The following is a 26,632-nucleotide window of genomic DNA, read 5'->3' as shown; positions in this document are numbered from 1 at the left end:
ATCTTTCAGAATAGTACAAACAACTAATCTGATTTAGTAATGTCAACGTTTTTTGACAAAACATAGAAGAATAAGTAATGATTGCTAAAGTTTAAGTACAAACAAAATCCAGGTTTACAGTGTAGCTAAGCACTCCCTGGAAAGGTAAAGTATGCTGCTTGTCTATCCCAGGGAGCATCTCTAGAGCAGAGCTTTTGCCGCCAAGTTAAACTGTGGTAGATCAATTTTGCATAAAGTTGTTAAATGTATGATGAGAATGTTCCTGACTAAATGTAAGTTGTAATATAGAATGATTTGTTGCTTGAATTTGTTGAAAAGTACATGACATGAGGAAGCTAATGAAGTTCTGGACTGGTTCAGCAGTGTAATGCAAACAAAAGTGAATATAATTCCCAGGATGTAAGGTCTTCTATTTTCATGTTTTGATGCACTAGAACACGCAGACCACCATCAAGCTGTTCCAGGAGTGCTGTCCTCACTCCACTGACAGAGTCGTGTTGGTGGGAGGAAAACCAGAACGTGTCGTTGAATGTATCAAAGTTATCCTGGAGCTGGTGTCAGAGGTGAGCGTACGTCTCCCGTAGAAAGTCAAAAGCTTCAAATGTTCAGGATATAAACATTTGTGAGCATTACAAAGATGTCAGCAGCATAAATCTATGATCTATTCTACAGGCTCCCATTAAAGGTCGGGCCCAGCCCTATGACCCTAACTTCTACGACGAGACGTACGACTACGGTGGTTTCACCATGCTGTTCGAGGAGAGAGGCAGACGACCCATGGGTGGCTTCCCAATCCGTGTGCGTGGAGGCTTCGAGCGCTTGCCCCCTGTCCGTGGCAGCAGACCCCTACCTCCATCCAGAAGGGACTATGACGACTTGAGCCCCCGACGGGGTCCTCCTCCACCGCTGGGGCGAGGGGGGCGAGGAGGCAGCCGGGCACGTAATCTTCCTCTTCCCCCGCCACCGCCACCAAGAGGAGGGTGAGGATTGCTCCAGCCACTGGGCCTTCTTTCCCACCAAAACTGTTTTATTTAGCATGGGGATTTGGCTTTTTTACCTTGAAGTTTTAAGTACAACCATGGAGGAAGAGTGTCCTTTTCTTTAAGGGATTAAGAGGGAATGGTTAGTAACCAAGACAATGAAGAGTAAAACAGCTCAAGATGTAGGAAAAGAAGTCCGTATTTTAGTATAAACGTGCAATATTGAACATAATTAAGAGTAGGTGGCCTTTAGATGCAACAGTGTTTTCAGGAAACCTCACTTTATGATCCAAAGTTTTGAAACATTTTGATAAAAGTTTCAGAAAGATTTAATAGAAGTTGCCAAGTGTCTTCATGAAAATTTCCAACATAAAAAAACTACAAAAGTTTCCTGAGCCTTAAAGGGTCTCCTAGTCTGGTTCTGTAGGCCACACAGTAATGGGGAAGACTGCTGACTCGACAGATGTCCAGAAGACAATCATTGACACCCTCCACAAGGAGGGTAAGCCACAGAAGGTTATTGCTAAAGAGGCTGACTGTTCTCAGAGATCTTTATTCAAGCATATTTATAGAAAGCGGAGAGGAAAGAGCACAATGATGTTGAAGCATCAGGGATAACTGCAGCCTAGAAAGGACTGCCAAACAAAGCAGATTCAAGAGCTTAGGGGAGCTTCACAGGGGGTGGACTTAGACTGGAGCCACCATGTATAGACATATAAAGGGCTACAACTCTGGCATTCCTCGTGTCAAGCCACTCTTGAACTAGAGACAACGTCAGAGCATCTCACCTTGGTTAAGGAGAAAAAGATCTGGACCCTTGCTCAGTGGTCCAAAGTCCTGTTTTCAGATGAAAGTAAATTTTGCATTTCCTTTGGGAATCAAGGTCCCAGAGTCTGGAGGAAATTGTGAGAGGCACAGAATCCAAGGTGCTTGGAGCCCAGTGTGAAATTCCTTTATCAAGTCCAGAGTCAACACTGTCAGCTGTCTACCTGGAGATTTTAGAGCCCATGCTTCCATTTCATGAGGAGCTTTATAGATATACTGATTTCCTTTTCCAGCAGGACTTGGCACCTGCCCACAGTGAAGCCAAAACTACCAGAAACTGGTTTGTTGACCATGGTATTTCTGTGATTGATTGGCAACCTGGGCTTCATAACACCTCAGCAGTGCCACAAGCTGATCGCCTCCATGCCAAACTTCATAGTAATTCATGCAAAAGAAACCCCAACCAAGTATTGAGTGCATATAAATCAGGGGTGTCAAACTCAACAGTTAAATCCGGCCCGCAAGATGACCTCATATTTCTGTTATTACTGGCCCATCAGTCTGAGGTCTGCAGATTTCCTCAAGTATAAAAATGTGAACTTATCCTTGATTATTTAAGATATCCTTGTTAAGTCACAAAATCTGAAAAAGCAAGGAGTAAAAATATTTAGATATGAAGTCAGGAATGTGCAAAAGGAATTAATTTGTGTTTTAATTTCATATTTTCAATTTAGCATCTCACAATTAGGACTCAAGTTTAGGATTTTGACTTTTTATTTCATACTTTGAGAATTTTAACTCGTAATTTTGACTTCTCATGTAAATATTTTGAGCTTTAAGATTCATAATTCTAAATTTAAGTAATATTTTGACCTTTTTAACTGATTATTTTGTATTTTATTTCATATACTGTAACTTCATAATCCCATAGTTTGAGTTTTTAGACTCACAATTTAAAATTTTGAATCATATCTTGACTTTTAATTTCATGATGACAAATTTTATTTCATATTTTACCTTTTAAACTCATGATTTTGACTTTCATTCTAATATATTTGCCTTAAAAAAAACATTTTTCAATTTCAGTTTCATGTTATGAGCTTTTTGAACTAATAAATTTACTTTTCTCAGATTGTGAGCCTTTAAAATGATCTTTGAAAAATGCCAAAATCATTAATCATCAGTGCTAAGTTTTTTGTTTTGTTTTGTTTTTTTTTTTCATGTTTTATTACTGGAGAAATGAGGTCAACAGTTTATGGTTAAAAAGGAAACCCTGTTATGCCCTAAGGTTAGTCCTGAATTCAGAATTCGGCCTGATATAAATGAACGTATTTTTCAGAAGGCCAAAATTTCTTTATTAAAAATGATTTTTTTATTTGTCTTACGCAATATTCAATTTTTTTGAGAAACTGAATTTTGAGTTTTCATTCACCATAAGCCATAATCATCAAAACTGAAACAATTAAACAACAAAATATTTAACTTTGTGTGTAACAAATCTGTATTTTATGAGTTTATATACAAATCAACACACAGGTTTAAAAACACCCCCAGATTTCCTGTGAAAACATGCACTGATGTTTATTTCTTTCTCTCCGTCTGTATTTGTTTGCAGTGGAGACCGGTTCTCGCACGGCAGCTATCATAGCAGCATGGACGACAGACCGAGGTGAATAAGTAGCATTCATTTAGTTTATTTCAAAGCAGAGAAGCAGTAAAGTTGAGTGGCTTGTAGAGTCTGCATGTCTTCTCAGATGAACAGCTTTCTAAATACAACAGAGAGATGTTTACATCCACTCACAAAGATAAAAGACAGGTAGACTGGAAATGGTGGGCATTGATTGTTAAGTCAGCTTTATGAATGTAGAAGATAGAAGAGCTGCACAAAAACTATTATTTTAAATGATACCTGAATAAAATTTTGTTCAGTCAAATTTGTACATGTTATTTTGCTTATAAAAAAGTTGCACATCTAATATTGCATATCAGATTTACACATGCATTGCAGTCTTGCACATCTGTTACCCCTCATGAAAATTTTGCACATTTTTATTTTGTACTTTAACTCTTCTTTAAATAGGTGAGGCTGTGGAGTGGTACTTACTTCCCACCAAATACATATTTTCAGAGTGTTTCCTGATTATTACTGTTGTGTTTACATGCATCCAGACTTTAAAACTGTAACCTTTAATGCAGAAGCTCTATTAATGTGTCTGTGTTTGCCTGTAGTGACAGAAGAGGCAGAGGCGACCGCTACGACAGCCTGGTGAGTGTCGTCTGTGTTAACTCATGCTGGTGCTTCATGTCTCTATCATCCGTGTTGTTTGTGGATCATTTTGCCTCCTGTCTGAGTGTAGTACAAGCACAGAGACATGAACACTGTGCAGCTTCTCTCACTGTGTATGCACACTGATCTAGGCCTGTTGTTGCCTGGCAACAGTTGTCTCCTTGGTTACCACAGAGCAGCCGGAGTACGTAGTCCAGAGATCCACCCGGCTAGCAAATGAACTTGAGCTGCAACCAAAGCGAGTCCTGAACAGGTTCCCTTCAGGTCTGAGCTGAAAGTACAAAAAGGAGTAGAATGCAATGAAAAAGGTTAAAAAAAACCCACAATAAATCAGGTCATTCATTCTTGATATTTACATACAAACAGTGAGCTTAAACAAAAAAAGTCTACACCTCCTTTCTACCAAAATTCAAGTAAATATCAGCAGTGGAAGCCTTAAAAATTTTGACTGTAAAAGAAGGTTTATGCCTTTCTTTTAGTCAATAAAAGACCTAACAGGTGTTCTGAATTTAACATCAGATTAACTGCATTTAAAATACTAAAATCTAATCTATACACAGTCATGTGCAAAAGATAAAGGCATGTCAAGGATGCATCACAGGGCCTGATGTGCCACGGTTGGGTTATTCTTTAATTTTCAGTTCTGCAGGTTGACACACACATGTGTGTTGCTCAGCAGTCAAGGTCAAGTTCAACAGCATTTCTTCAGTCCAGGCCTTTTCTTTCCTGGTGATTTGCCCAGAGACTGCTGGCAGTTTTCTGGCCCTTGGGACTTCCACAGCATGAGCAGGGGCATGTAGCAACTCTACTGCCTGCCCAGCCGTGGCCCCCTGCGATGCCTTCTGGCCATAGTCTAGCCAAAGTCTCTTAAATCATAACTCACAACCTAAATTTTCAAGAAAATTCAATATTGCATTTTTATTTAATGAAATATGTTGCATTTCTGATCTTGGATGTATCAAAATATGTGACTGAAAAAGGTGGGACCAAAAAAATACATTTATACTCAATTTTCCTTTAATAACATGAATTTCTGCCAATTTTCCAGAGATCTTGAGGAATTCCCTCATTACAATAGAAAAAACAGCATTGTTATTCAAAGAAAATGAGATAAATTAGTTGAAATATTGAGAAAACATTTAAATATGCCTATTATCAATGTAAACAGAGTAAAATAAAACCTATGGGTTCGGGGTTGACCAATAACCGTCCAGTCCTCGCCCCTCCATACCTCTCTAACCTCCTTCACATCAGCACCCCCTCTCACACTCTCAGGTCCTCTTCCTCTCCACTTCACTGTCCCATCTGCCAGCTTGAACACCATGGGCTCCAGAGCCTTTAATCGCTCTGCACCCCGACTTTGGAACTCCCTCCCACCAGACAACTGTGATATCAACTCTCTCCATTTTCAAATCCATCTTAAACTCATCTTTTCAAACTGGCATATGCAGTCTAGCTGATTTCTTCCAGTCGACCTACACTGTTTGATGCATTGTTTTAACTTATTTCTAATAAAATGCATTATTATTATAATTATTATTATTAGAAAACAGCCTGAATTCTTCATGGTACGTGTCCATAGAGATACAGGAAGCATTCCTTTGAGATTTCCCTATATATCCCCTAATAGCATCACGCATTTATTTCAGATTGGTCGGCTCCAAATTTCCTCCTGCAGATCTGCTCCTCCCCCAGCCTCCCAAAGGTTCTGTATTGGATTGGGATCTAGTTACACTGGATGCCATTACATTACTCTGAACTCAAGCTCATGTTGATGGAGGTAGTCTGAGATAATGTGTGAGTTATTTTGCTAAAAGTAGCCATTAGAGGATGAGTAGACTGAGGCTTATAGACAGTAGCAATACTCAGGTATCCTATAGCACTTTAATGATGCTCAGAGTGATGAGACAATACATGTGACCCCAAAAACATAATAAAAACTCTTGTTTTGTCTGTTAAATTCTGACCCTTGTGATATCAATATGTCACACAGAAAAATTAATATTTGTCCAACCCAACAACCTTATATTATCCAGTTATCCAAAGAGCAGAACTGTTGCCTTTACACCGCGTTCCACATTATTATGCAAATTATATTTTTCTCTGATATTCCTAAGTAGTCGATGAAAATGCCAGTCATTCATCAACCATTAGAGCATAATTCAGTTTTTATGGAACAAACCTCCCAATGACAACCTTTATTTGTTTTCAGAATAAAAACTCAAAATGCACTGTTCCCAATTATTATGCACAGCAGAGCTGGAAACATTTTATAGGTTGAATAGAACTGAAAATGATAGTTTTTGAATTTGCAGCATTAGGAGGTCATATTTACTGAAATCAAAGCTATTTCAATCAAAAACATCTTAACAGGCAAAGTTCCATGTTAACATAGGACCCCTTCCTGGATATCACTGTCACAATTCTTGCATCCATTGTACTTGTGAGTTTTTGGAGAGTTTCTGCTTGAATTTCTTTGCATGATGTCTGAATAGCCTCCCAGAGCTGCTGTTTTGATGTGAACTGCCTCCCACCCTCATAGATCTTTAGCTTGAGGATGCTCCAAAGGTTCTCAACAGGGTTGAGTTCAAGGGAGGATGGGGACCACACCATGAGTTTCTATTTTTTTTTTTTTTGTTGCCCATAGCAGCCAATGACACAGAGGTATTCTTTGCAGCATGAGATGGTGCATTGTCATGCATAAAGATAATTTTGCTACAGAAGGCACGGTTCTTCCTTCAGGGACCCTAAAGGGGCCTACCAGCTCTCTCCCCATGATTCTGGCCCAAACTATGACTCCGCCCCTCCTTGCAGCCTTTTTGGGACATGGTGGCCATCCACCAACCATCCACTATTCCATCCATCTGGATCATCCAGGGTTGCATGGCACTCATCAGTCAACAAGATGTTCAGGGCCTTAGAATTTTTTTTTGTATCTATCCCTACTTAGACTTTTCAATGACCTTTGAATTGCTTGGAGTGTTCTTTTGTCTTCATGGTGTAATGGTAGCCAGGAATACTGATTAACTAGTGACTGGGCCTTTCAGACACAGGTGTCTTTATACTATGATCACTTGAGACGCATTCACTGCATTCAGGTGATCCACATTTTACTAACCATGAGACTACAATTAGGTCAGTCACTTTAAAGGGGCTGAATATTTATGCCGTTATTTTATATTACATATTTTGTTTTAATAGGCATTACTTTGTGGAAATCTGTTTTTCCTTTGACATTAAAAAGGGTTTTTATAATATTTTTGGTCACAAGGGCCAAGTAGTATTGACCATGAATCATTTGTAAAATCATTGAACAGATGAAATATCCAAGACGGTGAATTTTTTTATAGGCTCCGTTCCCCGGCTAGCGCCCCAAGACTTTTGCATTGTTAAACCGAGAGACAGCTGAGCAGGCATATCCTCCTCTTCTTTTCAAAATGCATAATTCCGGAAATATCAAGACAGAAACACTCATAATCTCGGGATGTTTCGTAGATTATTCCAGTGGCCTACAGGCCTCAGATCTCAAACCAATAATGTCCTTTTCAGTTAGAGTGGGATGGGATATTTGAAGCATGAATGTCACTGAAAAATGTGCAGGGAATGCTTGATGCTGTGGAATCGGCACACTCTCAGATGTGTGTGGAACGTTTCCAGCGTCACGCTGAATCCTCACCTCAGATAAATCAGACTGTTCTCAGTGCAGAATGATCCAGTACCAGCCTGGATATCATGTTATTTTGTCAAATAGTTATCAAGCATGTTGTCAGTTATTATGCTAATAAAATTATCTCTTTTTCTTTCTCCAACATCTCCTGACATGCAGAGCGGAGGCGGATATGGTGAGTGTTGGTGTTAATCAAGCACAGATTTGCAGTTTTGTTTTGGAAGGAAAAGACCTTCTTTTTTCAGATTGTGTCATATTTATAGTTTTGAAGTTTCTGTGAATAGTTTTTAGCTGATTATGGAATGGACAAAATGTAACAGTGCCTCTTTATGACTCAATAGCAAACAAGACCATCAGTGTCAATATTATTTGTGCTGATAAATAGAAGTGGCTTTGTTTTTATTTTCTGCACCAGTACATGATGAATATGCACCTGACTTTAATATTAAAGCAGGATGACCTTTTTTATCTTTTCTTTTTCTAAAGTGTGCTACTTGCAATACTGACAAAACCAGCAAAAGTGCTTCTGCTTTTACCAAAGGGGGCGCCAGACTCATCAAAAACCAAAAGTCCCTCAGGAGCTTTAAAGGGGACATATTTTACGCTTTTAAAACAAGTTTATATTGGTCTCAGAGGTTCCCAAAACATGCCTGAGAAGTTTATTGCTGAAAAAACACTCCAGTATTGGATTTTTGCATGTCTAAAAACCCCTCTGTTTCAGCCCTGCTTAGAATTAGCTGTTTCATGTCTGTGGCTTTAAATGTTACTGAGCTGTCTGACTCCGACCCTGACAACACCCCTCTCAGGAAATGGATGTGGCACTCCTGATGTAACAATGTTACAGACACTTTTATTGAAAGTTATGGACCCGACTGGGATTTGATCCATCAATCTCCCAGACCAGAGTCAGCAGGGTAACCCACTGAACTGTCCAGCATCTCAGCTGGCACTGAGAGGAAGATCGGGAGAGGAGGGCGGAACTTTCTTCCAAGCGAGAAGGGCCAACTGAACCTGTGGGGCGGGCTAACTCCCCACGAGGTCATGAGGGGAAAATCTGAGAACACCTTGTTTCAGCACACGTTTTCTGAAAGGTGGAGGAAGAGAGGAGTGAAGAGAATGGATTTTTCTGGTACTTGAGGGGATTGTGGACAGGCCAGGGGCACATATTTTTGTTAGAAAAGCCTGAAAAAGTGATTTTTGCACATGTCCCATTTTAAAAAACAGATAGTGCCACCCTCTTCATTTGTATTGAATTACATTAAGATGTGAAAATTAAATCGTATTATTAAAACATGTTTTAAAGCTCCTGTGTGTAACTTCTTGTTTGTGCTGATTCTGGCACCCCCCTGTGGACAAATTTCTTCCTCCTTTTTCTTTGCTGATGTTGTCTTGTGCATGTAAAAGCAGTGATTTTAGCAAAAAAATCTCATCCTGGTGTCTTTTAACAATCAAATGCATCTGTCATCGAGTGTTAAAAAAGAAAAGATCATTGAGAAGCTTGCTGCTAAGTATGTCAGTTGATGTCTACCCCCAGCAGTGATTACAGGCATTAACATTTTAGAAATAAGTATATTTTAGCCTGGTGATCTAATGTGCTGTAGGTCATAAAGAGGCGTCAGTATTCATGTTAGTCTATTTAATAACCAGCTGAAAAGCATCTACAAGAGCTTTAAGGAAAAGATTTTTGTGCTGTCCTGTGTTTTATTGCTTATTTAGTACAGTTGTTGTTTGATCACTCTCTTAGTTTCTCCTTTAACTCTGTCAGAAACCTGTCAACACAAAGGTGTTCATTAAAGAGCAGACATTTATTAGAATAAAACAGAATATCTAATATTCCTCTGACATAATGGTAGGAAAACATTTTTGTCTTCTACTGTTTTTTTGTTTTTCTCTCACTCTTTCTTGTCTCCGTCCCTGTGGTGTTTTCCCTTTCCTCTCTCTCTCGTTTCCTTTCAATTATTCTTTCAAAGACAACAACTCTTCCTGGGAGCACTTTCAGTCCGGTGAGTGTCGATGGATTGCAAGTGTCCAGTGTCTTGTTTCCTAACCTAAAGGGATCGTTTCCTTTTGTTACATCCATCTGTTAAAGACAAATTTACCTTAAATGCTCTTTCTGCCCTGCTGTTGTAGGCGGCCGAGGCTCGTATAGTGATATAGGCGGTCCAGTCATCACAACACAAGTCACCATACCTAAAGATGTAAGTGTGACATCAAACCATGCTGGAAAATATCAGAAGCTAATAAATGTAGCAGAACAACTTGTCAGAAAAATAAGAACCCCCCCCCGTGCATGCATGCTCAGTTGACCTGTGTGTCTGTTCTGCAGCTGGCTGGCTCCATCATCGGTAAGGGTGGCCAGAGGATCAAGCAGATCCGTCACGAGTCCGGGGCATCCATCAAGATTGATGAACCACTAGAGGGCTCTGAGGACCGCATCATCACCATCACAGGAACACAGGACCAGATCCAGAACGCCCAGTACCTGCTGCAGAACAGGCACGTGTTCCTCTCATTCCCCTGGAGACTAACTCCTCTCTGACTGCTGGGACGATCATGTACAACTGGAAGGAAGGCTTTTTTAATCCTCTTAAATCAGAGTCGACTGTTTTTTTTAGTCCAGGGAGTAAATTTGTTTTGCAGTGGAGTAAAACAGACACAGACTTCATTGCAAAATACATTGTTGTGTTTGTTGCCCTGCATGGCTTAAACCAAAGCTCCTCTAGTTTTCAGCTGCAGAAAGGTGCCAGGAACTGATTAATAGCTGTCTGATCAATGAAATGATCAACAGAAAATAATTTGGTGATGCTGGCTCATTTAAATCACCTAAGAAAAATGTAAAAATATTTTATTTTTTAGTTTAACTTATTCTGTTTTACAGTATTTTCATTTACAGTTTTTCACAATTGCTACAACACATTTCTCAAACTCATCCTGCCGTTTCTCTAAGCGTTGAAAACAAATCCCAGTTTTCAACCCATTTCCTTAAAATCCAAGTCTGTGGTCAAAATCAAATAATCTTATCTAAACATTCCTCCCTGCTCTCAGAATCAAACCCTGTTCTCACGTAAACATAGCAGTCGACAGTCAAACACTACAGAGATAACAGAAAACACTGTGGTCAGTGGTCACTCCAGGAAAACGTTAATTTTTGAGACATAATAAAACGGGAAATAAGTCAAGTTCATCCCAATAGATGACTCATAAAAACAGTTAAATTTTCCAAAATGATGAAGGTTTCAGTACCAGGTTGTTGTGGTGCTGTTGACTCAGTCATAGTTTACATATTACATAGCAGTAGGAGATTTGTCATCAATCGTTCCTCATTTTCTGTGAGAAAAAACTTTGTCTAACACTGTTACTTGAACTTCATCTGAAATTTCTTGGGATGCACAATATTGGATTTTATCTGATGTGCCGATATTTACAAAATTATTTTAGCTGATATTAATAGCTAAATGTTGTTTGGGTATAAAATCAACAATCTAGCTCAGCAAGGCCAAACTCTGGATTCAGGACTAACCTGAGGGGCCTAACAGGGTCACCTTTTTAACCATAAATTGTCAGCCTCATTTCACCAGTAATAAAATATGAAAAACAAACTTAGCACTGATGATAAATGATTTTGACATTTAAACATTTTAAAAGATCAGTTTAAAGGCTCACAATCTGAGAAAAGTCAATTTATTAGGGCAAAAAGCTCAAAACATGAAATTGAAATTGAAAAATAATTTTTTTTTAAGGAAAATATATTAGAAAGTAAGTTAAAATCATGAGTTAAAAAAGGTCAAAATATGAAATAAAATTTGTCATGAAATTAAAAGTCAAAATATGATTCAAAATTATAAATTGTGAGTCTAATAGCTCAAACTATGGGATTATGAAGTCAAAGTTTGGAGTTGAAAATATGAGATAAGATACAATATAATTGGTTAAAAAGGTCAAAATATAACTTAAAAATTAGAATTATTAATCTTAAAGTTAAAAATATTACATGAGAAGTCAAAATTATGAGTTGAAATGCTCAAAATATGAAATCAAAAATCAAAATCCTGAGATTGAGTCCTAATTGTGAGATGCTAAATTGAAAATATGAAATTAAAACATAAATTAATTTCTTTTCCCACATTCCTGACTTCTTATCTAAATATTTTTACTCCTTTTTCAGATTTTGTGACTTTACAAGGATATCTTAAATCATCAAGGACAAGCTCACATTTTTATACTTGAGGAAATCTGCAGACCTCATACTGATGGGCCAGTTACAACAGAAATATGAGATCATCTTGCAGGCCGGATTTAACTGTTACACGGGCCGGATTTTGCCCCCGGGTCTTGAGTTTAACACCTGTGCTCTAGCTGCAAGCTAGCTAACTAGCAGCAGTGGCTTAAAGTTCTGCAGCTGAAGGAAAGAGGACATCCTCCCCTTTCTCGGCTGTGTGGACATATTTCAGACAGACTCTACTGCAGGATGAGTCTACCCTTAGTTTGCCGACTACGTCTACATCTTTAACCCTATATAACCGCTGTATGAGATCGTTTAGGGAAAAACACTCAACTCATTATGGCTGAGGTAGGGCAAGTGTCGTCTGCCTGTCTCCTTTGATACACTTACATTACATCGCCGTCTCACGTTAGATTTATAATAAGAATATAATCTGTCTAGTATCTATGCACTTTTTAACATGTTTGAGTTGTCCTCTGTCTTTTTTTTCAGTCATGTTTTGTTCTGTTTAAGGCCCGAACTGCAACATTTTTCATAAATAAACAGAAGAAATTTGGGTTGCCGTTTCTGGTAAGGGGGTATTGATGGGTCCTGATGCCCAACCAGTTGAGAGCCACTGCTTTAGAGTGATCTGAAAGTAGGAGGAGTTTGGTACTGAAAAGGTTTGTTGTTTTAAATCAGCGTGTTTTAACACAAATGTTCATGGTTATGTTCTTAATTTAAAGGTTATCAGGGGTCTTAGTGTTAGTAACGAGACAACAATTACATCATTAAAAAATGTTATTGTAGTGAAATGCAGATCTTTGTTCTTTTTGTTAAGGAGATTTTTTATTAAACACAGAGACCTGTCAGTAATTTAATAGCAGACGTGTGCACAGAAAAAAATTTGTATATTCTAATCCAGTTGTCATTAACTGGTGGCCCGGGGACCACATCAGGCCCCCCACAGCTTCCCATCCGGCCCCCAGTGGAAAATTTGAGGAGGAAAAATATGGCCTGCTATTGTTTAGCTTTTTTTTCTCTCACAGTTCATATAAACCTTCAACCTAGCGACTTATCAACCAAGAAGCGCACAAGTAAATTATTTCATTAGTTTGGCATGGTAAATGCAAAAACTTATCGGTCTTATCTTAATTTCTCATGAATTTCCCACATAAGTTTCCTTGAGAGTGCAATTTCTCAATCTGAGAATCTCCTTTCTGGCCAATCACCACACTGCTTATTAGCATCAGACTCAGTGATAGACATCACTAGGGTTCTAGAAACGTGGCTAAAATGCCTCAATCTCACCCTTGTGGCTGGCTGCAGTCTCGGTGATAAGGATGATCCCACTGTTCAAGGCAAAAGTTCCATTAATTTTGGATGGAAACAACAATGTTTTTACAAGATCATGCTAACTTCACCAAATATTGTTTTCTATTGATTTTAGTTGATTGCAGCCTTTGGAAAAAGTTGCAGTTATTTTAGTATTCAATCGTAGATTGAAAGTTAATTGTGTCCGGCCCCCACAGTACCTGTCAAGAAAAAACTGGCCCTTGTGCAAATGGAGTTGATGACCCCTGCTCTAATTTTTGCATAGAATCGCCTGATATCAATCAAAGGCCCCTATATTGGATTGAAATTGTTACGTGACAGATTTTGTGATATCGGAAGATTTTGTTGTCCAAAATATCGATATTATATCGTATTACATTTTTTTAGCCATATTGCCCAGCCCTATTAGGTGTATAAGAATACACTTGAGTCATGTTATGATTTTTCAACACTGATTCTGCTTTGGTTTGTAATGATTTTTAACTGTATAGGCAGGGCTTGACATTTACACCCGCCAACTAGCCAAATGCGGGTGGATTTCAACCGCGGTGGGTAGCAGCGTGACTTTAGCTAATCACGATGGTGGGTGGAATTTATCAGTGTCACAACTAATGCTTCACTATGTCCGTGCTTGTCTGTTAGCCCTTATGATTTAGGCATGTTACAGAGAGACCATTCAGCACATAAAGGCTCAAATTTCCCTTCAAAATAACTGAAAAGGCTGGTCTCATCATCCATTCGTGCATTTTCACGCAGCACCAAGGGCTTTGATGATGCATGACACATAAACACGACACTCACACACATATACTGATACACACTGATGTGTTGGTAATGTAGACTGAAGGCTTCTGTTTAGGGAAAATGTTTCAGAATGTTGGAGCATAAACTCAGACCTGAACTTTCTCCTTCTGCTTTAAAGCTTCTCTCTGTCCATGGAGGATCAGCACGTCAGCGATGTTTGTGTTTGTGTGCGTTCCAGCTGTGTCTCTGTTGCTAGTACGAGCCTGGGTGTGTAGTGTGTCTGAACATTTTTTGATTAATACTCCATCTATATTTTTGTTTAAGGGTGATGTAAATGATAAAACCTCCGCAAATGCACACATAATTTAAGCGTTATTAAAACCTTTGATACGTTTATATAATGATTTGCCATATATTGATAATTGACGGGTATAAAAAACGAGAGAAACTCTGAAACTTTAAATAAGTTAAACACCAAAAAAGTTAATGTCGAGCCCTGTGTATAGGGTATTGTTACATCCCTAATTATGACTGATTTTGACTGATCTTCATCGTCTATGAACTTTAAAACTTGAAAACATTCACAAAACCGAAGTTTCACTTTTTCAGTGCTGCTTTTTCACACTTTATAAATTTAAACCTATTGCTTTTGTTGTTGTTTGTATGATCCAGGCAGGTTTTTGTCTTTATTTTACATTTCATTGAGAAAACAGGCAGTAACATAACGGATAATTAAAGTGCATATTAGCTGCAGCCTTGATGTTATTATTCTAACACTTTACCTATATCTGTGTTTTACTGCCTTGGTTTAACGGTTAAGCTCTGCTCATTCTGCCAGTACATAAGGGCGTTTTATTCCTCCAGTATTTCATCTTTAAAGCTTTTTAGTCCACACACTCCCCATCACTAAGTGGCTAAGCTGGCCTCAGCAGTCATATTCCTCCTCACAGACAAAAATTTATCCTCAGCCTTGACCTTGGCATACTTTTTTAACTCAGCTTTGTGCTCCACATGAAAAACGTCTCACAGATTGCAGCTCTGAGCTTTTACAGCTCGTGACCCGTGTCACGGTCCTGTTGAAATAAATAATCTTAATGTTTTCAAGCGTCCTTACCCTTTATCTGTCTCTTATTTCAGCGTGAGGCAGTACTCTGGTCGGTTCTTCTGAGGAGGACGGAGGAAGTCAAGGAGAAGATTGAAGCCATGCTGCCAAACTGTTTGCTCCTTCTATTCAGAGCCTACATTCCTCCACCCTCTCCCCGACATATCGAACTCTACTCCAGTAAACGGCTGTTCTAATTCTGAGGAGTTTTTAAGAGAAATGTTAAGCTGCCAAACATCCAAGGAGGATTCAGCATCACTTTTCTGTGCCGGTGTATTTAATTTTTGGGACATTCTCGTGCTGAGTAAACGCATCAGTGTGATAAGTTTTGGTGTTGTGAGCCACCCTTGGTCCTTATCTCCCATATTTCAGAACAGCATGCTGAATGTAAGCGTTTTGTAAGGAACTTTGTGATTTTCTTCTTTTGTAATTCTCAAAGGTTGAAGCATCAGAGGTGGGCACTGTTGATAGAAATGCACTAACAAAGGCAGTTCTTTCAAATCTGTTCAAAAACGAAAGAAGTAAATGTTAACATTAATGTTAGAACCTGTTCAAAGTCCAGTGGTCTCCTCTCCCTCATCATGATTACTTGCACAGCTTCTGTGTTGTAAATATCTTAACATAGGTTGCTAGAAAGTTGTGGTTTAGAGCATTTCAAGGTCCAAGCAACACAGCAGCCATAAACTACGTATCCAAACAAAGATTTATAGCCACATAATTCACCACCTGAAGCTTGACTGTCCAAATCCAGAAACAGATCTAACCCAAACACCCACTTCAAAAATACAAACTTTTTTGGAATTCAAAAGTGTGTTACTAGGGTGTTACTTCTTTAAGGTCAAGCAGCTTTTCACAATAAAAGCACCAAAAGCAGAAATGGGTATTACAGCTGGTTATTCAGTAAGCGTTCCAAAGTACAGAAGGCTGTTTGCTGCTTGCTTAGAAAATTATGTTAACTAAAACTGAAATCAACAAAAGATAAAGGTTTAACTTTTTTTTTTTAAAATGATATCCATATTAATGATTGATGAAAACAGAACGCTGATAATTAACGGATTATCACGACACATTTCATAAATGATAAACATGATAGATTGCTTTAAAATGCATGTAATCAAATGTAACCCCTTAAAGCCGATTGTATCACATTTGATGCATACTTTTATTAGGCCTTGATTGATCAACAAAACAAATAAATTACTTCAAACCCTTTTAAATGCAATCAGATAAATGATAAAAAAAAATGCCCTTCAGTAGATTATACCCCGCCAAAAATGCCTGATGTATCAAATGTGATATAAAAATTTTATGTGAAATTTTATGGCAATTTTTCCTTCTTTGGATTTTGGTAGAAGGTTAAATAAACATTTCAGTTCCAAAAAAATAGTTTTTTTAGATTTCAAATCAGGAGATACTAGGCTTTTCATTTCTGTACTGCTTTTTATTTTGAATTTTTCCCCTTTAATACACTAAAAGCTGTACCAGCTGTCACAGATAGTTCTAAATAACAGTAGATGAACCAAACTATTAGCTGCACTAATGCTCGATAAAATAGTAATGGTAAATTAGTGAAACCCAGAGTTATAAATCTGTGACCTTGTTCCCTTCTTTTATCAATGAAGTGAACTCCTCCTGAACTGTAATCCCAAAACAGGGGTATGAAATGAACCGTTACACCCCTACTGGTCAGTGATACCTGGTAAATTCATCATGTTAGCTCAAAAACTGCATTTCCCATCATACCTAGGTAGTTATTTCTCTACCTTTTTGTTAAAAAGATTGCGTTTTCTTTCTTCCATAAGAAATCGATCTGTGCATTTCATCCTGAAGAATTTTCAAACAGCATCATGGGTTTGGTGATCAGAATATAACCAACAAGTTCATAACTTTTTGTTTCATTTATGTAGTGATTTATTTTCCTGTGACGAGGTTTCTCAAAAAAATTTTGGTCATCACAGGTTTGTTATGTTCAGATAGATTTTTATTTTTGTTATTGTTTGATTTTTGTGATATTCCAGTAATTGGCCACATTATTTGGAGAAAACCAAAGGGTTCTTTTTAGGAATATTTATCACAAGAAACTGTTCTTTTATTCTTCAGACTCTAAAGTTGTTTTCTTTTTTTCTTTGATGAGGGTAAGAGGGTATTTTAATCTCTACAAAATAAGTGACTAATGTTTATCTGTAGATCAGGAAATAGTTTCCTTATCTCACGAAATAGAAGCATATTTTTCCGTGATGGTTGAGGAATTATTCAATTTTCCATTATCCATATAACAGCATCATGTTAACTCCAAGAGTGACCATTCTCAGCTTTAACATTATTGAACATATTTAGGAAATGTTCTTTTTTACACAACATTCACCAAATGAAGTGCTTCTTTGTAAGACGGGCTTTAATGGAGTAGTTTGACATTTTGGGAAATATGAAATACCCTTTAGAAGGTCACTAAAAAAAAGTACGACTGATCCTCTCATTTGGGTAGCGAGCAAACTCCTCAAAAAAATGTTTCCCAAAATATCATTCTCTTGCTTTAAATTTGAACAGACGTGCCAGTGTGAAACAGCCAAAAGAACATTTAAGGATTTTTGTGTTTTTCATTGAAATACAAAGAGTTGTATAAAGTGTGTGTATATATTTGCATAGAAATCGTAGTTTCATTAGTGGTTGGATCGGCCGAGAACACTTTCTGTTTTCTTCTAAAGAGATGGTGCCATCGAGAGAGATTTGTACGGAAGCCCGAAGCAGACACGCATCCATACATTGAATTTAGCAGATTTTATTTCCGTGTGTTCTCTGGATAAGAACACTGCTGTTCCTGTGAGGAGGAATTAGTTTCATGATCTCCAGGAAATGACTGAAACACATTTTTCAGAAAGGGAAAGGCAGTGTTGTGATCCTATAACTAAATCATAAAGCCAAAAGCTTGGGAAAATAACTAAAATTTACTTGTCTCTGGAAAGCAGTCCTCTTTCTTTGCAAGTGTAGTGCTTTAACTTATAAAAATGTCATTTGAAAAAGCAATCTTACAGAATTATGGAGATAGTGATCTCTTAATTAGAGGAAAAAATGCATAAAAAACATGCTGCATTTTCTAAATGAATGATTAGTCTCATTGTTGAAAAAACAAAAAATATTTTCTTTGTATTTTTTTCTGGTGATAATGAGATGCCAGTTCATTAATCTGGAGGACCATAAAGACTAAAATTCAAGGGCTTTTTAAAGACTAAAATGTTTTTGAATTTTCTAAAACTATGAAGGATAAGATGTGACTACAACTAAAAAACAGTTACTTTAAAGACTAAATACTAAATTTAAAAAAGGCTGCCAAAATATTCACTGGTAAGAAGTGCATTTTTGAGGATTATAGTGTGTTATAAAGCTGATTTAAAGATTTAAAAATCATCTTGTTAAGCCACCCTGATGTAGAGAAACTGGTTATTATTTTCTCAAGTGAATGCAACATGATTGGTGTCTTTGGGCTTCCGTAGATCTGTTTTTTTCTGTCTATATTAGGGAGGGGTCATGCTGCAGAATGCATTTTTCTCATGACAACTCTCACAGACTGTTCATCCGAGATGCTGCATATCAAAGGAACGGCCGTAATTTGCCCGTACAACTTATTTCCAGTCTTTAAAAAATTTGGCTCTATTCATAGACAATGTCTGGCAGTTACTTTCATGAAATAAGCTCATTGTAACTATTAAAACCAAGAAACATTTCACTGAGAAAACTGAGAAAAAGGTCGGAGGTCTAATCTGGGATTAAATTATGTGTAGAAGTGGTTTAGAACTAGTTACATGAGTGGTGGCTCGCTGTAGCTAAAGCTAACATAGCCAAACTACCTATATAATTAAAGTTACTACATAAGCTAATCTAGCTATGTTAGCTTCAGCATCATGAGCTTAAGCAAAAAGATAGCTAAAGCTAACCTAGCTATGTAAAGAATTTTATATTAATGCTTTGTGAGTTTAGCTATAGCTCCGTATTTCTATTATCTACATAGCTGCTATGTGAGCTTAGCTTTAGCTTTGTAGCTCTGTATGCAAATGTAGCTAAAGCTTACATAGATAACATACCTACTAAGTTTATGTAGCTGCTTTGTGAGCTTGGCTTTAGTTACATTAGCTATGTAGCTACATTAGTTACATAGCTCTGTGATTTATAGCTAAGTTAGCTTTAGCATTGTGAGCTCTAGCAAACATGGCAAAAGACAATTTAGTTATGCAGATTACGTTGATATGTATCTGCTTTTTGAGCTTAGCTGTAGCTATGTTGCTCTGTATGCAAATGTAGCTAAAGCTTACATCGGTAACATATCTATTAAGTTTACGTAGCTGCTTTTTGAGTTTGATTTTAGCTGCAATAGCTATGTAGCTGTGTTAATCCCATAGCTCTGAGATCTATAGTTAAATAAGCTTCAGCATTGTGAGCTTTAGCAAACATGGCAAAAGATAATTTAGCTACACAGACCACATTGATATGTGGCTGCTTTGTGAGCTTAGCTTTAGCTATCTAACTCTTTAAGCAAATGTAGCTAAAGCTTACATAGATAACATACCTACTATACTTACATAGCTGCTTTTTGAGCTTGATTTTAGCTGCAGTAGCTATGTAGCTGCGTTAATCACATAGCTCTGTGATTTACAGCTAAGTTAGCTTCAGCATCGTGAGCTTTAGCAAACATGGCAAAAGATAATTTAGCTACGCAGAAAACGTTGATGCGTAGCTGCTTTGTGAGCTTAACTTTAGGTATCTAACTCTGTAAGCAAATGTAGCTAAACTTACATTGATAACATACCCACTATGCTTACATAGCAGCTTTGTGAGCTTGACTTTAGTTACAGTAGCTATGTAGCTGCGTTAACCACATAGCTCTGTGATTTATAGCTAAGTTAGCTTTAGCATTGTGAGCTTTAGCAAACATGGCAAAAGATAATTTAGCTAAGCAGATTAAGCTGATATATAGCTGGGGGTTTTTTAGCTTAGCCTTAGCTATGTTAGCTACGTAGCTACGTTATCTATGCAAGCTGATATGTGGCTGCTTTTTGAGCTTAGCTTCAGCTTTGTTAGCGACGTTATCTGTGCAAGCTTTGCTTGCTGTATTGGAATGTTTTCATGGAGGACAAACTTTTCCGTTAAGCAGACTGCTAGCTCAGCTTTATCGAACTTTGAAGCTCCATTTATTAGCTTAAGCTTACTGGTGGCATGAGAACTTTTTCATGGAGGACAAACTTTATTTCCTTTGTTTTGTAGTAAGGGATGGACGGTCAAGTTTTTTACCGTTAACTTTTGGTGTCCTTCCTAAGTGGAAGTTAGATCTGGTTTTATTTAGAAAGTTTTAAGGTGTATTTCCGTTCTGAGATCTCCGGGGTCTCAGAACTGTCTGTGAGAGTGGAAGTCAGAGATGAACCGTCTGCAGCCACTGTCCTAGAGATTCATTTTGCTATTTGTTTTTGGTTTTTTGCTTTCATTCTGATGGGCTCGCTGTAATGAAACCTTGTGGTCAGATTTGTTGATTTAACTGAGACAGTTTCAAACCTTTTCCTTTATAAAGGGCTGTTTTTCTGAAGATGTAGTTTGATATGAGGCGCGTGGATTTTGAGTGCTTTTCTGTTTCTCTCTGTATCTCAGTGTCTGATATCTGTAGTAAAAGCAGGTGATGAATAAATAAAGTCCTCGTTCTCAATGTGTGTGTTCTGCTGTATTTCTACAGAGTAATAGCTAGTGTACATCCGGGTAATGTACTGGCTGTAATTGGTTTCCTGGGAAGGTGAAGTGTGTCAGCCTGTCGCTCCAAATGTCACATGCATCCGTAGTTTACAAACCAACGCCGGAAATTTGCTCCCATAATGTAATAGTAAAAGCCCACACGGCTTCCCATCAGAGCACAGCCCCTGTCACATGGTTCACTGCCGCTTTCACCCAGGATACATAGAGGGAGACTGCACCAGGACGCAGAGCAACACAACTCCGAGCTTTTCCCACAGCCGAGGCAGAAAGAAGCGCGTGAGGACAGTTTTCCCTGCGCGCGTCAAAGACTTTAGCGCATTTTTGTTTAATTCTGTAGCGCTATGAAGTGAAACTCCGCCATATTCAGGCCACCACGCCCGGAACTGTGCTGTCAGGGATACAAACTCGCTGCTTCAGTCCTTTAAAGTTGTTTCACAAACTTAATTTCCTCTTCACAAGAGAGGAACAAGGTAATACAAACAGCCGAGAGATTCGGGACTTTACTTCTCTATATTCACATGAGCTAAACCTTGTATTCAGAGAGTGCTGTGTTGGCGTACGCAGAGGGGATTCTGGAGGGGTTAATCCAAATATATTGACTTAAGGATACTCAGGGCTCCTCTTTCCTTCCTGTATAATCAACATTATGAGTATGTGTTTGCCTCTGAAGGGGAAGTGTTATCCGGGAGGAATGACGCTGAGCTCCGTGGGGGCTTGCTGCCTCAGCCCGGAGGCCAAAGAGGCTCGACGGATCAACGATGAGATTGAGAGGCAGCTCCGCCGGGACAAGAGGGACTCCCGACGGGAATACAAGCTCCTACTGCTCGGTAAGAGCCGGAAAAGCACTTTTCTTTTCTATTAACTCCAGTTTTCTTGTGTTTTGTCTTCTGACTCCTCATTTTAGTCGACGTTTATGGTGTAAAGAGACAGGTGGGTTACATTATGTAAACGAAGAAGCCTCCTATTGTTGAAGTACTCTTTCTTTCTTTCTTTTTGCAAAGCAGGCCTACTTTGTCCTTAAACGGTACCACATTAATACTCAAAATCTTTTGAATATTTTGAAATTCTGACAATAATATAAACTTTTATGATAAGCGTATTTCATTTCCTTTTATTTTATGACTGTGTGCACGCCGATAAATACATCGTCCTAAAATTATAGGAGTAACTTACAAAATGTTATATAATAAAACTTATTTATGATAAAAGTAAGCCTCTTTATAGAAACATATAGACATATCATTAAAAAACAAAAAGCATAATAATAACCAGGGGCGTAGCTAGGGAATTTGGGGCCCCAGAAAGAATATTATACAGCCCCCCACAACCCCTTAACTGGCTATCCAAGCAACAAATGTTGCATATTTTTTTTAAAAATATATCCACCTTATTCCTAGTCCCCATGATTCTATGCATGAAATATGGGTGAAACTTCTGGTCCATTCTATCTAAATGGGACTTTGCATTGAATATGAGATGTGAAACTTGATTATTAGAGCAATTTGGACATTAAAATACGTCACTTTAGTTTAGCAGGTGTTTTGTCCTAAACCACAGAGTTTTATTTGTAAAGCTTAGTTTTTATTTATTCTCAGATAACTAAAATGACTTTTACATTTTAGTTTTAGTTATTTAGTTAGTTTTAGCTAACTATGATAACCTTGGTCAAGAATAATCAAGTTAATTTTGATTAATTAAGGTGAACAATTAGTGTGCTAGTATTTTTAATTGTCCCTTTCAACACATTTCGGTTAAGGCCTCGTCAGCATTCCCCTGCAGCCACAGTGATGTAAAATAAGTCCACCACTGCTCCTTGATGTCAGACAGTAAAGTGGACAGGTTAGAAGTCATCTGGACCTTTTTAATGATCTTTTATTACATTTTCAACTCATGGCAAGTTCCTTTTAAGAATCTGTGGTCTTCCTCAAAGGCTACGTTCACACTGCAGGCCTCAATGTTCAGTTCTGATCTTTTTCTAGGATCTGATTTTTTTGTTTGCCGTCTCACACTGCAGTGAACTTCCCAAAGATCAGATACGTATCTGTTTTAGAACCACAAATGAAAGCGGCCTGAATCTGATTATTAAAGGTCAGATTCAATGTGACTTGCACTGTTCACACTGTCAGAAAAAAATCAGATTCAGGTCACTTTTACGCTCTGAGAACAGCCTGGCCTTTCAGCAGCAACCTTCTGTGGCTTACCCTCCTCATTAGATAACCTATTAGCATAATGTAAAGCTCTAAAGTTACCACAGCTGTAAATCAGTGTTGTAAAATAGTAAATAGAAAGTGTTGTTCTGATAATAACTGAAGGATAATAAAGTATTTTGAATATGTAGCTATGAATAAATTCCTCTAATGCTGGTTTTAAATAAAGGCCATGTACTACACACTCAGTACTTCCTCTAAATATCTTATTGTGTTTACCTTAACAACAGCAACTTATCAGAAAGCTTATGGTAAAGTCCTTACAAAGAAGAGATCAAAGCATGTGATGATATGTTAGTGGTTACAAACAGCTGAGGTCTAACAAAGAATGCAGTAAGAGGCACTGATGCAACATACTATAAATACTTACCACATAAAGATTGGCATTACAAAGCCTTAAAAAGATAGCAAACATAAAGCTAGTGGATGTTAAATCAACATACCAGTATATGACAAAAGTCTGTCAAGTATTTAAAGTTGTGGTACCCAGGATTTATCAGAATAACTGCAGGGGTTTAAATCATTTTAAATGCCTCATTTCTAATTAGCAGTTTAATGTCATACATTACATCATACCTTATAAAGTTTGAGTTGCTTCACATTTGTTTAAGTTAGTTACTATTTCCAATCTTTGTATTATTTCAGATTTAGATTGGACAATTTAATCATCAGTAGGGCTGGGCAATTAAAAAACAGGTGCAATATTTCTTTGAACTGAAATTTGTGTCAAAATACCAGTTTTAAACGTTTTTTTTTACAGCAGAGATGTTATGCATGGCATATGCAGTCACTCAGGTGCTTTTTTTAGAGCAGTCTACAAAAACTCCTACCTTATTCATTTTTGTACTTTTTTTTTATTAAATATTAGAATGACAAAAACCCTTCAATGCAACAGTTCATATCCAATTTGTAATACAAATCAAAATCATCAGAATTAGTCACTTTTAAGAACTTTTCAGCCCTTGTTTAGGAAAAAAGGACAGTTAAAGAATAATTGCATATCAAATTGACATTGCAATATTGGGGGAGAAAACACAACTAGATTATTTTCAGAAATCAGTTAGTTCTAGTCATCAGTGTGAGTTCATAAGAAATGTTAATTTATAGATAAATCTATAAAGCAATAATAAAAAATGACGTAAACTAGAACTAAAACCTGGTGGGTGTAGATCTTCGCATGGTATACAGTGCCCAAAGGGAGGGCAAGGTCTGAAGAAAATCCCTAAAAATAATCTTGAGATATTGACACAAGACTGGCCCTGACTATCAAACACAGAGTTTTCATCCCCTTGGATGTTTAATCCTGTTATTGTTTTTATAAACCAATGATGGTCACTGCAATTTGGCTTTTTTCACAAAAAATAAACTTAAATATCATTGTGAAAACAGATTTCTATAAAGTAGTTTAAGTTCAATAAAATCGGGCATGAACTGCCCTTTTCAATTCCAGCCACAGATTCTCTCTTGGATTGAGGTCTGGGCTTTGACTCGGCCACTCCAGAGCGTTCACCTTGTCGTATTTAAACCATTTCTGTGTAGCTTGCTGGAAACTAATCTTCTCAGAAGCCACAGTTCTCTTGCAGACTGAATGAGATTGTCCTCCAGGGTCGGCTGCCAAGAGGCATCTCCACAGCATGATGCTGCCACCACTGTGCTTCATGGTGGGGATGGTGTGTTTGGCGTCTTGTCTGATGGTCAAAAAGCTCCATTTTGGTCTCATCAGACCAAAGAACTTTCCTCCACTTGACCATGGAGTCTCCCACATGCCTTTTGGGGAACTCTAGTCCAGATTGAATCTGTTTTCCTCAACAGTGTCTTTCTCTTTGCCACTCTCCCATAAAGCTCTAAATGGTGAAGAACCTGGCCAACAGTTGTCTGCAGAGTCTCTCCCATCTCAGCTGCTGAAGCTTGGAACTCCTTCAGAGTAGTCATAGGTGTCTTGGTGTCCTCTCTCACTAGTCTCCTTCCTGCATGCTCACTCAGTTTGTAAATCTAGGCAGATTCACACTGGGGTCATATACCTTTTTTCTTGATGATGAATTTAACCAAACTTTTGGGGATGTTCTGAGCCTTGGACAGTTTTTGTATCTATCCTCAGACTTATTCTGTTCTGTTCTTTTGTCTTCATGGTGCAATGGTAGCCAGGAATACTGATTAACCAGTGACTGGACCTTCTCGACTCGACTCTTTATACTACATTCACATGAGATCCATTCACTGCACTCAGGTGATCCACATTTCCCTAATTTAGAGACGACTAGCACCAGTTAGCTCGAGGAATGTGTTAAAAATAAATAAATAAAAAACTCCACACCGGAGCTTTAAATAAACTCTCATGGGCTTTAACTTGTAACTAAATGCTATCATACTGTGATAATGCCTGTTTTACACTATTAAAACATTGCAATGCTTAATATTCCACCAAGTACATTAAAAATGAATCAGAGCTCCTCACTATAAATAAAAACACCAACAAATTCTTGACTCAATTGGCTGTGAATGTACTTAAGTGTGTAATGAAGCGTTTGTGGTTGAATATGAACAGTAAATGTTCACTTAAAGGAGGAAGCAGCGGGCTGTGGTCATGGTACATCTCACCACAAAAAAGCTAAATTCATACTACCACAGTGGGACGGGAAATATCATTAGCATGGCCAGTGGTGTAAGAATGATTTTGATCATTTACTTTAATGTGAAAAGGCCTTCTTCACTGTGCATTATCAGATATCACTGTAAATGTTAAAGTAAAGGCATTAGGGAATTTTCATTTTAAGAGTCATTAATTAGGTTAATATTACTGTTTTACTAATGTGCAGGTTGTATTGTCCCATCAATGCCAGCTGAATTAAGGCGTACTTATTTTAGTTTTCAATTGCATCCTCTGTAATGTTGCATCATATTTTTCAAACACACTGTAAGCTGTGTAATTTCCCGTGTCATTTTGGGAGGGGTTATTTGTGATAAAGGAAGCTTCAGCAGTGCTGTGACTCAGTTTAAGGTGTAGCAGCCATGCTAGTTGTGGTTAGTGGACTCTGAAAAATGATTGACTCAAGCTGAACGTGTAACCGCCCTCCAAGGTGCAAAAGTCAGAAGTGTAGCTTCAGTGTTCTCCAAAAACTAACCTCATGCACTGGAGAAGTCTCAAATATTCCACTGGGAAGTATATTATGTTATCAGTCAGGATAATACAGTCAAGTTTTAAAAAATCAATCGGCATAATTCTGATAAAGCCACAAGCCAAAACACGTCAGTCCAATAGCATTGATCTCTGGATCATAGTGTTTTCTATGGGGCAGGGTATCAAACTCAATCGCAGCGGGGACCAGATTCTGAATTTAGGTCTAACTTTGGAGCTTAACGGTCATCATTTAACTACAAACTGTCAATCCATGTTTATTTCATTAAATTAAAACTCAAAATATTGTTTTTTTAAAGGAAAATATATGAAAAAGAAAGTCTTAACTGTGACTTTTAAAGGTCAAAACAGGAAATGAAATTCAAAACTGATTTTTAAAGGTCAAACTATGAGATAAAATTTAAAATCATGAGTTTTATAGAGCAATAAGAAATCAAAATAAAAATCATGAGTTTTAAAGACTAAAAATATGAGA

At 37.7% G+C, this 26,632-nt stretch overlaps 2 protein-coding genes across 7 annotated transcripts in view; both read left to right on the top strand.

The window, feature by feature from the left end:
- hnrpkl (heterogeneous nuclear ribonucleoprotein K, like) overlaps positions 1-19,059 on the top strand; it is a 33,064-nt gene extending 14,005 nt beyond the window's left edge. For 4 of the 5 annotated variants that reach the window (XM_041810953.1, XM_041810955.1, XM_041810954.1 and 1 more), the window contains exons 8-16: positions 435-563; positions 673-980; positions 3,361-3,414; positions 3,975-4,011; positions 7,859-7,874; positions 9,670-9,702; positions 9,830-9,897; positions 10,026-10,195; positions 15,117-19,059. In XM_041810953.1, coding sequence (XP_041666887.1) covers positions 435-563; positions 673-980; positions 3,361-3,414; positions 3,975-4,011; positions 7,859-7,874; positions 9,670-9,702; positions 9,830-9,897; positions 10,026-10,195; positions 15,117-15,147 — 846 coding nt within the window. In that variant the 3' untranslated portion in view covers positions 15,148-19,059. The remainder of the gene's footprint in view (positions 1-434; positions 564-672; positions 981-3,360; positions 3,415-3,974; positions 4,012-7,858; positions 7,875-9,669; positions 9,703-9,829; positions 9,898-10,025; positions 10,196-15,116) is intronic. The other variant, XM_041810957.1, reaches the window with a different exon arrangement.
- A 1,913-nt stretch (positions 19,060-20,972) lies between these two features.
- Positions 20,973-26,632, top strand: part of LOC121525148 (guanine nucleotide-binding protein G(q) subunit alpha-like) — a 33,132-nt gene continuing 27,472 nt past the window's right edge. The window contains exons 1-2 of one of the 2 annotated variants that reach the window (XM_041810976.1): positions 20,973-21,284; positions 21,485-21,641. In XM_041810976.1, coding sequence (XP_041666910.1) covers positions 21,506-21,641 — 136 coding nt within the window. In that variant the 5' untranslated portion in view covers positions 20,973-21,284; positions 21,485-21,505. Of the gene's footprint in view, positions 21,285-21,322; positions 21,642-26,632 lie in introns of those variants that run through there. The other variant, XM_041810975.1, reaches the window with a different exon arrangement.

Source organism: Cheilinus undulatus, linkage group 17 (genome assembly GCF_018320785.1).
Source record: "Cheilinus undulatus linkage group 17, ASM1832078v1, whole genome shotgun sequence".
Lineage (NCBI taxonomy): Eukaryota > Metazoa > Chordata > Actinopteri > Labriformes > Labridae > Cheilinus > Cheilinus undulatus.
Note: the sequence above shows the minus strand (reverse complement) of the source record. Positions and strands in the feature narration are given on the sequence as shown.